Below are 15,686 nucleotides of genomic sequence, written 5' to 3' on the forward strand. Positions count from 1 at the left end.
ATTTTTCAGAAGTTTAATTTCACTGTTAAAACCGGCAAATGGTTGTTTTAAGTGGCTGTGGAACACTTTAGAACCACACTGTTCTGGGTTGCAGACTTTTCACTGTATCCTCACATAGTGGAAAGGACTAAGAAAGGACTAGTATGGTAGCCACTTAGCCCCATGTGGACTGTTGAACACTTGTAATATGGCAGTATAACTAAAAAATTGGATTTTTTTCCTTCTTCTTTTGTTCTCCCTCCCTCCTTCCTTCCTTTTCTATCTTCCAACTTGCTCCTTTTTTTTTTTATTTCCTCTTGGAAGGGAAGGGTATAATGGGTTGATTTGTGTGTCTGTCTCCCTACCACACACAAAAAATACTGTGTTGAAGCACTAACCACCACCCCCCAGCACCTCAGAATGTGACTTTATTTGGAAATAGGGTTGTTAAAGATGTAGTTGAAGTGATAGGCTGGATGGAAAAAACTGAATTCTTAATTTTTATTTAAATATAACTGTTATTCTGTACAGCTGTCAGAAGGCTTTTAAGTATGTTTAGAACAACTTTGGTATGTGAATGTATTTTTTTTCAACCAAATTGTGTGAAATAAATGTAGGTCAATTTTATGAAAATTTAATGTCTGAATTGAGATGTACTCTAAGTATATTTCATATAGATAACCTGTTTTTTTAAAAAAATCCTGAGTATAAAAATGTAAACTCAGTAATTTTTTCTTGATGCAAAGTTCCTTGATTCATTACTTGCATATAACACCCGGTGTCAATAATTTTTATATATCATTATGTCTTGAAATAAAAAATATGACTATATTGGGTTAATTTAAAATTATGTATGTGGCTCACATATTTCTATTGGACAGTGCTATTTTTCTGATTACATATTTAAATATATTTTTCTAAATTTTTCTTTTTATTCTTTTTATATATTTTTAAGGTTTTTTAAAATTCCAGGTAACATACAGTGTTGTATTAGTTTCAGTTGTACAATAAAATGATTCAGCAATTCCATACATCACCCGATACTCATAAGGAGAAGTACACTCCTTAATCCCAGTTACCTATATAACACATCCCTGACCCCCTCCCCTCTGGTATTGATCAGTTCTGTATAATTAAGAATTTGTTTCTTCGTTTGTCACTCTTTCTTTTTAACCCCCTTTGTTCTGTTTCTTAAATTCCACAAGGAGTGAAATTATATGGTTTTTGTCTTTCTCTGACTTACTTTGCTTAGCGTTTATACTCTCTAGGTCTATCCGTGTCCTTGCAAATGGCAACATTTCATTCTTTTTTATGGTTGAATGATATTCCATTGTATGCATATGCCACCACTTTTTTATCCATTCATCAGTCCATATCTTGGCTATTGTAAATAATGCTATAAACATAGGGGTGCATGTATCCCTTTGAATTAGTGTTTTTGTATTCTTTGGGTAGATAGCTACTAGTACAATTGCTGGATCGTAGGGTAGTTCTATTTTTAACTTTCAGAGGAACCTCCATACTGTTTCCCACAGTGACTGCACCAGTTTGCATTTCCACCAACAGTGCAAGAGTGTTCCTTTTTCTGCACATCCTCACTGACACCTTTTGTTTATTGCGTTACCGATTTTAGCCATTCTGACAGGTGTGAGGTGATATCTCATTGTAGTTTTGGTTTGCATTTCCTTGATGGTAAGTGATGATGAACATCTTTGCTTGTATCTTTTGGTCATCTGTATATCTTCCTTGGAGAAATGTCTTCTGCCCATTTTTTTAGTCGGATTGTGTGGTTTTTGGGCGTTGAGTTGTATGAGCTCTTCATATTTTTTGGATATTAACCCTGTATCAGGTATGTCATTTGCACATACCTTCTCCCATTCCGTAGGTTGCCTTTCAGTTTTGTTGATTGTTTCCTTCACTATGCAGAAGCTTTTTATTTTGATATAATCCCAGTAGTTTATTTTTTATTTTGTTTCCCTTGCCTCAGGAGACCTATGTAGAAAAAAAGTTGCTATGGCTGATGTCATAGAGGTTACTGCCTGTGTTCTATTCTAGGATTTTTATATATTCAGGTCTCATATTTAGGTCTTTAATCCATTTTGAATTTATTTTTGTGTATGGTGTAAGAAAATGGTCCAGTTTCATTCTTCTGCATGTTGCTGTCCAGTTTTCCCATTAGCATTTGTTGAAGAGAGATGGTCTTTGTCCCATTGGATATTCTTTCCTGCTTTGTCAAAGATTAATTAACCAGGGGTGCCTTGGTGGCTCAGTCGTTAAGCATCTGCCTTCGGCTCAGGTCATGATCCCAGGGTCCTGGGATTGAGCCCCGCATCGGACTCCCTGCTCAGCGGAGAGCCTGCTTCTCCCTCTCCCACTCCCCCTGCTTGTGTTCCTTCTCTCGCTGTGTGTGTCTCTCTGTCAAATAAATAAAATTTTTTAAAAAGATGAATTAACCATATAGTTGTGTGTTTAATTCTAGGTTTTCTTCTCTGTTCTACTGATCTATGTGTGTATTTTTGTGCCACTGCCATACTTTTTTGATTACCACAGTTTTGTAATATAACTTGATGTCTGAAATTATAATACCTCCAGCTTTGTTTTTCTTTTTCAAGATTGCTTTGGCTCTTCAGGATCTTTTGTGTTTCCATACAAATGTTACAATTGTTTGTTCTGGTTCTGTAAAAAATGCTGTTGGTATTTTGATAGGGATTGCATTAAATGTGTAGACTTTGGGTAGTATAGACATATCAACAATATTTGTTCTTCTGTCTGTGAGCATGGAATGTCTTTCCATTTCTTTGTGTCATCTTCAGTTTCTTTCATCAGTGTTTTTATAGGTTTCAGAGTATAGGTCCCTCACATGTTTGGTTAGGTTTATCCCTAGGTATGTTATTTCTGGTGTAATTGTAAATGGGATTGTTTTCTTAACTTATCTTTCTCCTGCTTCATTATTGGTGTATAGAAATGCAACAGATTTCTATACATTGATTTTGTATCCTGTGACTTTACTGATAATGTATATTAGTTCCAGAATTTTTTAGTGGAGTCAGTAGGGTTTTCTATATATAGTATTATGTCATCTGCAAATAGTAAAAGCTTCACTTCCTCCTTACTGATTTGGATGCCTTTTATTTATCTTTGTTGTCTGATTGCTGTGGCTAGGACTTACAGTATTATGATGAATAAAAGTGGTGAGAGTGGACATCCTTGTCTTCTTCACCTTAGGAGAAAAGTCCTCAGTTTTTCCCTCATTAAGGATGACGTTAGCTCTGTTTTTCGTATATGGCCTTTATTATATTTAGGTATGTTCCCTCTAAACCTACTTTGTTGAGGGTTTTTAATTTATTTATTTTGAGAGAGAGAGCATGAGCTGCAGGGTGGGGCAGAGGGAGAGACTCCTCAAGCAGACTCCCCCTTGAGCATAGAGCCCAGTGCCAGGGCTTAATCCCAGGACCTGAGGTCATGACCTGAGACGAAATCAAGAGTCGGACACTTAAACAACTGAGCCACCCAGGCACCGCTTGACAGTTATCATGAATGGATATTGTACTTTGTCGGGTGCTTTTTCTTCAGCTATTAAAACAATCATGTGCTTCTTAATATTTCTTTTATTGATGTGATGTATCACACTGACTGAATTTGTGAACATTGAACCACGTTTGCAACCCAGGAATAAATCCCATTTGATCCTGGCGAATGATTTTTTTTTGTATTAATCGGATTTGCTACTATTTTATTGAGAATTTTTGCATCTCTGTTCGTCAGGGGTATTGGCCTATAGTTCTCATTTTTTAATGGAGTCTTTGTCTGGTTTTGGAATCAGGGTAATGCTGGCCTCATAGAATGAATTTGGAAGTTTTCCCTTTTTTCTATATTTTAGAATAGTTTAAGAAGAATAGGTATTAACTCTTCCTTAAAATTTTGGTAGACTTCACCTGTGAACCATCCAGTCCTGGACTTCTGTTTGTTGGGAGTTTTTTGATTACTAACTCAATTTCTTTGCTGATCATCAGAAATTTTCTATTTCCTCCTGTTTGAGTTTTGGTAGTTTATATGTTTCTAGGAGTTTATCCATTTCTTCTAGGTTGTCCAGTTTGTTGGCATACAGTTTTTCATAACATTCTCATGATTTTTTATATTTCTGTGGTTTGGATTATTTCTCCTCTCTCATTTGTGATTTTATTTACTTGAATCTTTTTTTTTTAACAAGTCTGACAGAGGATTAAAGAACCAGCTCCTGGTATCATTGATCTGTTCTATTGTTTCTTTAGTTCTGTATCATTTATTTCTACTCTAATCTTTCTAATTTCTTCCTTCTGCTGGTTTTAGGTCTTGTTTGTTCTTTTTCTAGCTCCTTTTGATGTAACGTTAGGTGCATCCCAAAGATTTTGGATGATTGTGTTGTCATTTGTTCCCATGTACTTTTTTATTCTTTGATTCCTGGTTGACTCATTCATTGTTGAGTAGCATGTTCTTTAACCTCCATGTATTTGTGATCTTTCCAGATTTTATCTTGTGGTTGGCTTCTAGTGTCACAGCATTGTGGTCAGAAAAGATAGGCATGGTATGACTTCAGTCTTCTTGCATTTATTCAGGCTAGTTTTCTGGACTAATGTGTGATCTATTCTGTAGACTGTTCCATGTGTAATTGAAAAGAATGTGTATTCTGTTTTGTTTTAGGATGAAATGTTCAAAATATATCTATTAAATCCATCTGGTTCAGTGTTTCATTCAAAGCCATTGTTTCCTTGTTGATTTTTTGTTTAGATGATCTGTCTGTTGATGTAAGTGGGGTATTAAAGTCCCCTACTGTTATTGTATTGCTTATTGATCAGTTCCTTTATGTTTGTTATTATCTGTGTATTTGGGTGCTCTTACGTGGGTACATAAACATTTACAATTGTTAGAGTTTCTTGTTGGAGTGTCCCCTTTATTACTATATAGTGTCTTTCTTTGTCTCTTGTTGTAGTCTTTAAGTCTATTTTGTCCAATATAAGAATTGCTACTCCAGCTTTCTTTTGACAACCATTTGCATGATAAATATTTCTCCATCCCCTCATGTTCCATTTGCAGGTGTCTTCAGGTCTAAAATGAGTCTCTTGTGGGCAGCATGTAGATGGATCTTCCTTTTTTATCCATTCTGTCACCCTGTCTTTTGACTGGAGCATTTAGTCCATTTACATTCAAAGTAATGATTGATTGATTGATTCACAGTAATGATAGATAGATAGATAGATAGATAGATAGATAGATAGATAGATAGATAGATACGTAGGTAGGTATTGCCATTTTATTACTTGTGGTTGTTTCCGGAGATTTTCTCTGATCCTTTCTTGTCTCTTTCTCTTTCACGGTTTGCTAATTTTCTTTGGTGATGTATTTGGATTTCTTTCTCTTTATTCTTTGCATACTTACTAGTGTTTTTTGATACATGATTACCATTATATTTGTATATAGCATCTTTTACGTATGGCAGTTTATATTAAGTTGATGGTTAAGTTTGAACCCCTTCTTCTCCCCACATTTTAGGTATATGTTACTATATTTTATATACTTTTTTTTTTTTTGCAAGTTCGTCGACACTGTCACTTTTGGTCTTTCCACTCATAGAGTCCTATTTAATATTTCTTACAGGGCTGGTTTACTGATCATGAGCTCTTTTAGTTTTTGTTTGTCTGGGAAACTATTTATCTCTCCTTCAAACTGAATGATAGCCTTGCTGGATAGAGTATTCCTGCTGCAGATTTTTCCCATTCAGCACTTTGAATATATCATGCCACTCCCTTCTGGCTTGCCAAGTTTCTGCTGAAAAATCTCCTGCTTGCCTTCTGGGTTTTCCCTTGTAAGTTAATGACTTCTTTTGTCTTGCTGCTTTTAAAATTTTTTCTTTTTCACTATATTTTGCAATTTTAATTACAGTATGTCTTGGTGTCAGTCTGCTTTTATTGGTTTTTTATGGGGGGGGTTCGCTGTGCCTCCTGGATCTGGATGTCTGTCTCTTTTCCCAAATTAAGGAAATTTCCAGCTATTACTTCTTCAAATAAATTTTCCGCCCCCTTCTCTCTCTTCTTCTGGGCCTCCTGTAGTACAGATGTTATTACGTTTGATCGACTCGCTGAGTTCCCTAAATCTGTTCTCATATTGCTAACTCTTTTCTCTCTTTTGTTCAGCTTGATTACTTTCCATTGCTCTTGTCTTCTAGGTCCCTAGTTTGTTCCTCTGCTTCTTCCATACTGTTGTTCGTTCCATCAAGTGTGTTTCTCATTTCGTTTATTGAACCTTTTATCTCTCCTATGCTGTTCCTTATCTCTGTGTTAAGGGTCTCATGCCTTCCACTCTTTTCTGAAGTCCAGTGAGTATCCTTATGATCATTGCCTTCAATTCTCTATCAGGCATGTTATTTACATCCATTTCACTTGGATTTTTGGCCGTGGCCTTATGCTGTTCTTTCATTTTGGATAAATTTATCTGTCTCTATTTTGTCTGCCTCTCTGTGTTTCTCTGTGTTAAGAAAGTTGTCTTCTGCTCTTGAAAGTAGTGACTTTATGAAGAAGTGGTCCTAGAGTGCCTTGGATTGCAGTGTGTCCTATTCACCAGACCATGGTGCTTCAGGAGAGTATCCTGTATGTGATGCTTATGTCTTGCTGTTTTGTCTAAGTTCCTTTTCCTGTTTGTGCAGCAGTTTGCACTGACTCACTCTGCCTTTTTTGGGCTGTACTTGCTCTCTGTGGTGTTAGTGGGACCCAGGCAGGCTAGCTCTGAGGGTGTGTATCCACTGGTGAACTTGAAAGTTGGAAGGCAGTGTTAGGAAAATGTGCACAGGACCACTAGTCTTATGCCAGGTTCCTCGAAGCACTGAAGCAGCTACGGGCATGCCTCACACCTGTGCACCAGGCAGCGGGGTGTGGGGTATGTGCGGATTTAACAGAATTTGCCCTGAGTAGGTGAGTCCTCAGGAGACCTCATGCTGTGGTACACTGCTAGCAAGTTAGGTAGCAGTTGTCTGTACAGCCTCACCTCCTGCAGGTTGCTCTGTTTTAGTTCTGGGGGCGGGGGGTGGAATGGCTCCCATCAGCTCTCCTTTTCAGAGAAATCCCCCAACATGCTCCTAAGTCATTATGAACAGATCTGTCTCCCGGTTGCCCTCAGCATTGTGTAAACTGCCGCTTTTATGTTGCTTCTTCATACAGACTGCTGTCTCTTTTAAGTGTGGTGACCCAGTGATAGTAGGCCCAGTGCTGAGTTGTCTGACTTTTAAAGCTCCAGGCTCCTAAGTCCCAGTGGTTTTACAAACCGATTCAGCCGCTCTGGTTTTTAAAGCCAAACGTTATGGGGATTATTCTCCCCATGTGAGCTTCCTGGTACAGCTGCCCGTTTCTCTGCCCTTGCTGTGTGCCCAGCTCCCTCCTTTCAGTGGGCAGCCTCCCTCTGTCTTTCTGACCTTCCTAAACTTTCAGATGCAGCTGCTTCTCTATATTTAGTTGTGGAGTTTGTTCTGCCAACCTTCGGATTGTTCTTCAGTTTATTGACTTGGATGTGCTGATGATACCTAGTTGTAAATGTAGGACTGGGTGAGCTCAGGCTCCTCCTACTCTGCCATCTTCCCAAGCTCCTCTTTGTACAGTGGGGTTTTTTTTAAGTACCTTCTACACCCAGCGTGGGGCTCAAACTCAACGACCCCAAGACCGAGTCGCATGCTCTTCTAGCTGAGCCAGCAAGGCACCCCTGTACAGTGGTATTTTAGAAAATAGCTTTTAGGGGCGCCTGGGTGGCACAGCGGTTAGGCGTCTGCCTTCGGCTCAGGGCGTGATCCCGGCGTTCTGGGATCGAGCCCCACATCAGGCTCCTCCGCTATGAGCCTGCTTCTTCCTCTCCCACTCCCACTGCTTGTGTTCTCTCTCTCGCTGGCTGTCTCTATCTCTGTCAAATAAATAAATAAAATCTTAAAAAAAAAAAAAACCCTTCTTAAAAAAAAAAAAGAAAATAGCTTTTATGTTACATCACAATAAAGTTGCAAATTGCAGTAAGGAGAAACTATACACAGTTTTCAGACTCTAATGCAACAAACCTAAAATTAATAACTTTTCTAGAAAGTTTTTCGCTTATGTTCTGTATCGGGAGAAACAAATTTAATAAACTATTAAGAAGACAATTCTATGTATAAAAACTGATAGGATATGCTTAAAAATTGTACTTAGGTTACAAAAACATAGATGAAATGCTTAAGGAACAGATAAAGGATTTATATGACAGCTAGTTATTATGGGAGAGGGGAGAGAATAAAATAAGCACAAACCTTTGGCCCACTTAAATTTGGAGAAGATGGACCAAACCAAAAATTAGAACCTCAAGTTTAGTCAAAATACACCAGATTCGAGTCAAGGAAAGAATAAATAATTTACTAAGAAGTATGAACAAAATTAGATTCGGTGTCAAAGAATTGCTTCACCTAACAATCTGGATATTTTTCCAGCAATTTCTTTCACACATTTAACACAGATGACTCCATTTCCACATAGTTTTTTTTTAGAATATTAAAACTGGGTGATGTGTTTTATTAAAAGTTTGTCTAAATCTGATTATTAGATATAAGAGCATGCATATCTCCACCAAAAAAAGATACATCTCACATTCATGTACAAAAATCTTAAATGCTATAAAATATATTTCTCCAGTGATAATCTGTGATGTTTAATTTGAGTTTATTGACAAGCCATAAAATATTATCCAGGGTATTCACCTTGACAGCATTGGCTGGGGGGCAGGGTACACCACACACATTGTGGTCCATGTGAATGGTGCTCCCTGTGTCATACAGTGCCTACAGTTTTGCAAGGTAGCCGTGGGTTAAGACAGTTCATATGCTCTTGCTGGAAGATGTCGGTATTAGTTATGTAGAAGGGCTCCAAGGAGAGGAGTGTATCAGTACAGTTATGTTTTGTTTTTGTTTTTCCTTTTTAGATTTAGGAAGTTACAGACATTTAAAGGGTAACAAGCACCATAGGTAGCTCTTTCTTGTGACTCTTCAGGACAGGGAACCAGGTAAGTGATGACTCAATATGGTCTTATTGCTCCCCTCTTATGTCTACAGATGGGGAACAGGATGGAACATCTGCAAGTATGGATGCTTCTACCCAGGGCTTATTAGAAGGCATTGGGCTTGATGGTGACACATTGGCTCCCATGGAGACAGATGAACCTACTGCTTCAGACTCTAAAGGCAAATCTAAAATCACACCTGCTATGGCTGCCAGAATCAAGCAAATCAAGCCTTTATTGTCAGGTGAGTGATTTTCTTCATTCTACTCTCTTTTCTGGCTTTCAGAGCCTTAACCAGTTCTTAGACAAATTCAAATGATATGGCTCTGTTGTTTCCTTTAAGGAACTTGTAAACCGTGGTGGCTCATTTTTAGGTTGTATCTACTATGTTACAGGCTCTGTACTAACTGCTAGGGATACAGGGTAAGAGACTTGCTTCCTGAAAGCCATGTCTTTAATTCCTTCCTTGCTCCTCATTCTTCAACTACTGCAAATGGCTCGTGCTCTTATCATTCCGCTGAAATGACTCACCAGTGACCTGTTGCTAAGTCCATTGGGATACTTTTCAGTCCCCTACTCACTTGTCTGCAGCATGATAGTTGGCCCATCACCTCAGAATACTCTTTTCTTGGCTTCTGTGGTATTAAACTCTCCTGCTTTCCTCTTACCTGTTTGGCTACTCCACCCAGTCTCCTCTTATTTTCTCTGTCCCTTAAACATAGCTGGCAAATGACATGGTTGATTCATGTTCTAATAATGTCATTTTGGCAGCTCTGTGGAGACTACATTAACATGATATAAGATTGCATTAAAGATATGCACTGATCTGTCTTTGTCTTCTTTTGCCTCTTAATGTAATATCAGTGTTTGGGGAACCTGTTTTGTATGTTCATTAGTATTTGCCACTTTCCGACACCTTAATGTAGAGAGAAAGGTGAAGACATAACTCCTGGAAATCTAGAGCTCTGCCCCAAAGCAAGCAGAAAATGGCCTTTGGTGGGGCACCTGGGTGGCTCGGTTGATGGTCTGACTCTTGTCAGCTCAGGTTGTAAGATCAAGCCCCACATTGGGCTCTGTGCTGGGCATAGAGCCTGTTTGGGATTCTCTCTCTCTCTCTCTCTCTCTCTCTCTCTCTCTCTACCACTCCCCTGCTCATGTGTGCACACGCACAGTCTCTCTGTAAATTAATTAATGTTAAGAAAGCCACTTATAAAATTTTTATACTTTTCCCAGTGATCTTTTTTCCTTTGGGGATCATATATTTAATGTTGTGATCAGACAATGTATATGTTCTTTCCTGGTCTTAAGTGGTTAACAGTTTTGCTATTTTTTAAGTTCTATAGGCATTTTAAGTGATTCTATAACCCAGTAGATGTATCATTTACCTAACTGGTTCATATTGATCTGTGGCTTTTTCTACAAAGTTGTTTTCAGCTCTGTACCTCCTTTAACAGTGTGTTTATCTTGTCTTTCACATTTGTTATATATCGAGTGCCAATATACTTACTTCTCTGTCTCCTGCCTTCAAAAGAGGCATTTATTCTCTGTGGAACATTGACAGTAATGTTAATTATAATGAAACCATTCTGAGTATACGCTCATGCCTTATTCTGACTTTTGCTTTCTAGCATCCTCCAGATTAGGCCGAGCGCTTGCTGAACTATTTGGACTCCTTGTTAAACTTTGTGTGGGGTCTCCTGTCCGCCAGAGAAGGAGCCATCATGCTGCCAGCACCACCACAGCACCGACACCTGCTGCTCGATCCACAGCCTCAGCCCTCACTAAGCTCCTCACAAAGGGCTTATCTTGGCAACCTCCACCGTACACACCTACTCCCCGCTTCAGGTGAGTTCTACTGGAGATACAGAATCTAATTGGTTCCTTTTCTGCTTAAGTGGAGAGTGAGCCACTGCACTAGAGGACTTGAAAGTTTCCCTGTTAACTCTAGATGTCTAGCCTACGTGCAGTTTAATGTACTTGTCTTGGTTCTTCTTAGTCTAGAATATAGAGATTTTTTAAAGCATTTATGATCAAACTGTATTTCAGTAACCTTGTATTTTTTAGTAGGTGAGAACTGTCACCTTTTTTGCCTTAGAAGTTTTAATCAGACTAGGCAGCCACCCATCTGAATTCCAGTCAGTCTCTCAGTCACTTCAGTACAATGTTAAATTTTACCTAGGCATCTACATGAATTTCCCACCGCTTCTGTGACTGCCTCAGAGAAGGCTAAAATTTTGCTTTTTCCCCTCTTTCAGGCTGACATTCTTCATCTGTTCAGTTGGTTTTACATCCCCAATGCTGTTTGATGAGAGGAAGTATCCCTACCACCTTATGCTGCAGAAATTTCTCTGCTCTGGAGGCCACAATGCTCTTTTTGAGTAAGAATCAAGTTGCTTCACAGAGAAGCATTTCTTGGAGATTGGTCTTTCTGTGTGTCTTAGCAGCACGCAACTTTCTAAGTCACCTATCCTGTGACAGCGGGATACATAGAGACAGCTGTTAGTTGTACCCTTTCACATTCTGGAAACTAGCCATTTTTGTCTCAGTCTTCCTTGGAGGGTGGGATTCAGCCTGTCCTTGAGGTGTTTGTGTAAGGGTCTCTGCGTTTCCTCATCTGGTTTTTAGTGCCAGATGTATATATTTTTCCAATAGACTTATCCTTTTCTGTTGTTTCTCTGATAATTTTTCTGCTTCTCTTGGTCTGAAGATTCTAAGCAGAGTTTCACTTTTTTTATTGAAGTATAGTTGACATAAGTGTTATACTTGTTTCAGGTGTACAACATTGTGATTTGACAATTTTTGTACATTATGCAATGCTCATCACAATAAGTGTAGTTACCATCTGCTACCATACAAATTATCTCTATTCCCTATGCTGTACTTTCCATTTCTGTGACTTGTTTATTTTATAACTAAGTTTGTACCTCTTAATCCCCTTTACCTATTTCAGCCATCCCCCTACTCCCCTCTGCTCCCCTCTGGAAACCACTTTGGTTTGGTTGGTTGGTTGGTTTGTTCATTTTGGCTTTAAAAAATAAAGCTAAAAGTGGTAATTATTTTGCATTCTGTATATGTATCAAATCATCACATTGTATACCTTAAACTTAAATCTGCTATATGTCAGTAATACCCAAATAAATCTGGAATAAACCCTCCCCTCAAAAAAAGATAAAGCTAATAAATGTACAGATGTTGGACAGATTAGCAGCCATAGCTCCAAGAGGAGGGACATATAGTGGCAATATAGATACTGGGAACCTTCTGAATGCCGCTCTCCCCCCACCCCGATCTAAAATACTAATATTTTATCTCCCTACTTTCTCTTATTTGAATTTTAGAACTTTCAATTGGGCTCTGTCCATGGGAGGCAAAGTTCCTGTTGCTGAAGGATTAGAACATTCAGATTTACCTGATGGCACAGGAGAATTCCTAGATGCCTGGCTAATGCTAGTGGAGAAGATGGTGAATCCCACCACAGTGCTTGAATCTCCACATTCACTGCCTGCCAAATTGCCTGGAGGTGTCCAGAACTTTCCACAATTCAGTGCCCTCCGCTTCCTTGTGGTAACTCAGAAAGTGAGTATTGAGCATTCTGAAACCAAGAGGGATTTCTCATGCTGACTAGGTAGCTCTCCCTCTTTTTGTCCTCCTTAATGAAATAACTTGATTGTTGGAGAACCATTGGATCCTACTCCCAGATAGGACTGCCTCACAGAAGGGGATAGAGACTACTGGAGAATTCCTTGTAATGTAAATATTTGGACTGTAAACTTGAGATGGGTACTTCAGGTTGGGTTAAATGCCCCTTCTCTGTGCTTCTTTAGGTCTCCTCAGTACTGACCTAGAGTTTTATTGTTGGCCCTGATCTTTTGTGGAAAGACTATCCCATAGGTCTTATTCCTCCAGTGGCTTTGAATTGAGACAAAATGATCTTCACACAGCTTTTCAAATGACTTCTAGGCAGCCTTTACTTGCATCAAGAACCTGTGGAACCGGAAACCCCTGAAGGTATATGGCGGGCGAATGGCTGAGTCCATGCTGGCCATCCTATGCCACATTCTCCGAGGAGAGCCTGTGATTCGAGAGAGACTGAGCAAAGAGAAGGAGGGATCTCGAGGAGAAGAGGACACAGGGCAAGAGGAAGGCGGCTCTCGCCGGGAACCTCAAGTCAACCAGCAGCAACTGCAGCAGGTAGGGTCCTGGCTTCCCACTCCAGGGCCCAGACTTTGCCACCGATAGAAAGCTCACAAACCCACAAGTATATTCTAAGTTTACATGCCACTAAGTGGGTTGTGGGTTTTCTGTGTTTACATGCCACAAAGTGCTTGGTCCTCTTAGCCAGGAGCTAGGTTTAAATTTGTTCCCTCTTATTTTTTTTTATTATGTTCAGTTAGCCACTGTATAGTACATCATTAGTTTTTGATGGTAGTGTTCAGTGATTCATTAGGTGCGTATAACACCCACAGCTCATCACGACATGTACCCTCCTTAGTACCCATCACCCTGTTACCCCATCCCCCCACCCCTCTGAAACCCTCAGTTTGTTTCCCCCTGGGGTCCATAGTCTCTCATGGTCCGTCTCCCTCTCTGATTTCTCCCCCTTCAGATTTCCCTCCCTTCCCCTGTGGTCCTCCGTGCTATTGCTTATTTCCACATATGAGTGAAACCGTATGATAATTGTCTTTCTCTGCTTGACTTACTTCACTTAGCATAATCCCTTCCAGTTCTCTCTTAGCATTCCTTTTTTCTCCTGAGAAAGCTGAGGTATAGTTTCAGTGCTTGTAACCAGTATAAGATTTGTGTCCTCCCAAGCATGTTGTTTAGTATTAAAACTTTTTTTTACAGTATTCTCAGTAGGCTGTGGCTGCCTTGTTCTTTGGATGCGAACTGTCCTCAGCTACTTTCTGATTTATCTATAGAGGGAAGGGTTAAGGGTATCACGACCCAAATTTATTCACCAACAAGAGCTCTCTGAAACTTTACCTACAAAATTTGTTTGTTGTTTTTAAGTAAATCACATTTTAAAAATCGGAGGCTAGCAGTGGAGGGGGGGAGGCACTTATGATCCTGACCTTTTAATCTCACAGAGCATTTAGTGTATTCCTCTGGGAATTTATGTGTGTGTATGTGTGTTCTCTTTAGGTCTAGAGTCCTCTTCAAATATGTCTTCTACATATACATGCCACATTTTTATTACAACCAATAAATGCTCACTTTAAGAAAATTTGGAAATACAACAAAATATTTTTAAGTCATTTATAATGTCAGCACACAAGATAGTTTTTCATCAGTTTTATGCCTAATTTTTACAAAATTAACATACAGTATGTAGAATTGTGCTATCATTAAGAAAATATTTTTTTGACTTCTTGTCATTCTTTTATTAATGGATGTTAATTTTATTATTTGATGTTGTAAAGCTGTGGTGTATAGTTTCCTTTTGTACAAATCTTTCTGTACATCTCATGATTATTTCCTAGTAATAAAATTCCAAGATCAGTTTCTCAGGCTCTTTTTCTGTTGCCAGTTTGTTTTCCAGAAATGTGGGGTCCAATTTTTGCTTCTATGTGTAAATCTCAGTCTTTGAATTAGAGTGATCCTATTAATGATAATAACCCTCTAGCCCCATTTTCTTAGAGGACAGAATTGAGAATCACCTTGGCTTCCTGCTCCAATGTGTAGCTCTAATGTTTGAATACTATGGAAGCACCAAATGGAAAGGATTGTTCATTTACCTAATTGAGCTTATTAATGTTCTCAGTTCATATGAAGTTAGAAAAACTTATTTCCATCTTGAATGGGTTTCTACCTTTTTAAAATGCATTTGTATTTCTCTTTTACTACGGTTCTGATATCCTGCATTCTTTTCATAGCTCATGGACATGGGCTTCACAAGGGAACATGCCATGGAGGCCCTGTTGAACACCAGCACCATGGAGCAGGCCACAGAGTACCTTCTAACCCACCCTCCCCCAATCATGGGAGGAGTAGTTCGGGTAAGTTGTCTCGGGGCCTCTAGTTTTGTAGGCATTGGTTTGGCTGCTGCTGTGTTTTTTCTTCTGTTGTACTTCCATCATTAGTCTTCCTTCTATGAACTGCTTTTCATTTTCAGACTTTCTGCATGCCAATATTTTCATTTTGTGATAACTCTCAGTTCTAGAATGTAATAAGCAGAGGCTTCCTATCTCCTAGCCAAGCAAATTAGTGGATTTTTTTTTTCAGAAGAACTCTTAAGTTATCCACAGTCAAAAAGCAGTAGAAGAAATAACTACCTTTCCTGAGCTGCAGAATAAGTGGTCACATTAAAGCCCCCTTCCTATGCTTAATTTCATTGTGATTTTCCCTCTCTGTTATTGTAGTGACCAAATAAGCCTAGTTGGGTTCAACTCTTAGAGAGCATCATTCAGAGCACCTTTTCCTCTAAAGCTTGAGCATGGGATGTCTGATTCCTTGTAAGTAGGTATGTGCTTTGTTGCTGGATTTTCGGTTGTTTCTCTGTAGGATCTGAGTATGTCCGAAGAGGACCAGATGATGAGAGCAATTGCCATGTCTCTGGGACAGGATATTCCAATGGATCAAAGAGCGGAGTCACCTGAGGTAACTAGGAAACAGGACATCCAAAAGGGTCTGACACATTAATCTTAGTATTTTTATGAACATTCTGCTAC

The 15,686-nt window shown here is 39.0% G+C and overlaps 1 protein-coding gene across 13 annotated transcripts in view; it reads left to right on the plus strand.

Moving 5' to 3' along the window:
* HUWE1 (HECT, UBA and WWE domain containing E3 ubiquitin protein ligase 1) overlaps positions 1–15,686 on the plus strand; it is a 162,405-nt gene that overhangs the window by 97,345 nt on the left and 49,374 nt on the right. For all 13 annotated transcript variants that reach the window (XM_045799347.2, XM_045799346.2, XM_045799350.2 and 10 more), the window contains 7 exons: positions 9,071–9,262; positions 10,647–10,863; positions 11,274–11,396; positions 12,357–12,594; positions 12,979–13,209; positions 14,892–15,014; positions 15,520–15,615. In XM_045799347.2, coding sequence (XP_045655303.1) covers positions 9,071–9,262; positions 10,647–10,863; positions 11,274–11,396; positions 12,357–12,594; positions 12,979–13,209; positions 14,892–15,014; positions 15,520–15,615 — 1,220 coding nt within the window. The remainder of the gene's footprint in view (positions 1–9,070; positions 9,263–10,646; positions 10,864–11,273; positions 11,397–12,356; positions 12,595–12,978; positions 13,210–14,891; positions 15,015–15,519; positions 15,616–15,686) is intronic.

Source organism: Ursus americanus, chromosome X (assembly GCF_024610735.1).
Source record: "Ursus americanus isolate L20-20 chromosome X, mUrsAme1.1.p, whole genome shotgun sequence".
In the NCBI taxonomy this organism is placed as follows: Eukaryota; Metazoa; Chordata; class Mammalia; order Carnivora; family Ursidae; genus Ursus; species Ursus americanus.